General features: G+C 29.1%; 1 protein-coding gene across 1 annotated transcript; it reads left to right on the top strand.

Moving 5' to 3' along the window:
- The first annotated feature begins 37 nt into the window (after positions 1-37).
- Positions 38-1,482, top strand: LOC103310008 (zinc finger BED domain-containing protein 5-like). Its single transcript, XM_008186956.1, has 2 exons — positions 38-614; positions 1,328-1,482. The coding sequence occupies exons 1-2, from the start codon at positions 38-40 to the stop codon at positions 1,480-1,482; spliced, it is 732 nt and encodes a 243-aa protein (XP_008185178.1).
- The last annotated feature ends 24 nt before the right edge of the window (positions 1,483-1,506 follow it).

The raw sequence follows: 1,506 nt of genomic DNA, 5'->3' as shown, positions 1-1,506 counted from the left end.
GAATTGATTTTACCAGCTGTAAAGAAATTGTGATGTCATGTTTGGTAAAGAAGCAGCTGAACAAATTTCAAACATACAGCTGTCAAATGATACTGTTCGTCGAAGAATAATAACAATGTCGGAGGATATTGTAAAAAATGTAAATGAGATATTACAAAAAGATAAAGAATTCGCATTACAACTTGATGAAAGTACCGATGTTTCTGGTAAATCGCAATTAATTTCTTTCATACGATTTGTCAATGAGGAAAAAATAATTGAACAATTTTTATTATGCCGTGAATTGCAAACTACAACAACTGGAGTTGATATTTTCAATGCTGTTGATAATTATTTCGAAGAAAATAATATGGTATGGTCGAACTGCATTTCAATTTGCACAGATGGTGCAGCGGCGATGACTGGCCGATTTAAAGGATTTCTGACTCTCACGAAAAATAAAAAACCTAATTTAATAACAATTCACTGTTTTTTACACCGTGAAGCTCTTATGGTAAAAATTTCGGATGGGGGAGAATTAAGTGATGTTCTCAAAACTGTCATTGAAATGATTAACTATATTAAAAAACGACCAGTAAAATGTAGAATATTTGAAGAATTATGTAAAAATATCGGTACAGAACACACTACTTTGTTGTATCATACTGAAATACGTTGGCTTTCTTCAAATCATAATTTTGTACCATTAGTTTATAATATTGTAAATAAATATTATGTTGGATACACTGATTCATAATACATATCAATCGTAGCATTTTCCCGCGATTTTATTTCGTTATCACTATTACAAAAAGTTTATCTCATAATGTTCATAATTCTTATTAAACTGTTAAGAAAATGTAAATTTTTATTTTTTTTTTTCTGAATGATAAATTTACATTGTATTGCTATCAATTAACCATCAGGTATGTAAAATTAAACAAATTACTACTATACCATTGTTTCTAAGTGTATTTCATTTTACACCACATTTTTATAGTTGGCCATAAAAGGAACTCTTTTTCGTTGAAAAGTCCGTCTATAGACGAGAAATGGCCATAAATGGAATCTTATGTAGTTTCTTTAATGGTCACTTTTATAAAATGTTCAATTTAACTTAATTGCATGGGTCTAATATGAATTGTTTTATAAATGTACTAATTAATGCTATACATTTTAGCTTAGGAAGATGTCTCCCAAAACAATTAAAAACAATAAAACTCCAAAAAGATGTTTATACTCACCATCAAAGGTTAAGCAAAGCATTTAAATGCAATTAATAAAGGTATGATTGAGTAGATTATAATTTAATTGTTTTAAAGTTCTGACATAATTTGTGTTGTATTAGGGATGAGTAAATCTGAAGCAAGCAAGACATTTAGGGTACCTCGTATTACTTTGAGAAACAAAATTGAAGGCAAGTCACCGACAGAATCAATTGGGCATGGTGGAGCGTCATCTATGGTGGTGATACAGAAACTTCACAATCTGATGAATCAATAGTATATATAATAGTATATAATATAA

Source organism: Acyrthosiphon pisum, chromosome A3 (assembly GCF_005508785.2).
Source record: "Acyrthosiphon pisum isolate AL4f chromosome A3, pea_aphid_22Mar2018_4r6ur, whole genome shotgun sequence".
NCBI classification, from domain to species: domain Eukaryota; kingdom Metazoa; phylum Arthropoda; class Insecta; order Hemiptera; family Aphididae; genus Acyrthosiphon; species Acyrthosiphon pisum.
Note: the sequence above shows the minus strand (reverse complement) of the source record. Positions and strands in the feature narration are given on the sequence as shown.

What these genes read in the sequence shown, in the direction of transcription:
- LOC103310008 (XM_008186956.1), top strand. Translation starts at nt 38, where the DNA reads ATGTTTGGTAAAGAAGCAGCTGAACAAATTTCAAACATACAGCTGTCA. An exon ending in AGAATTATGTAAAAATATCG is followed by an intron (nt 615 to 1,327) that starts GTACAGAACACA and finishes GTGTTGTATTAG; the next exon opens with GGATGAGTAAATCTGAAGCA.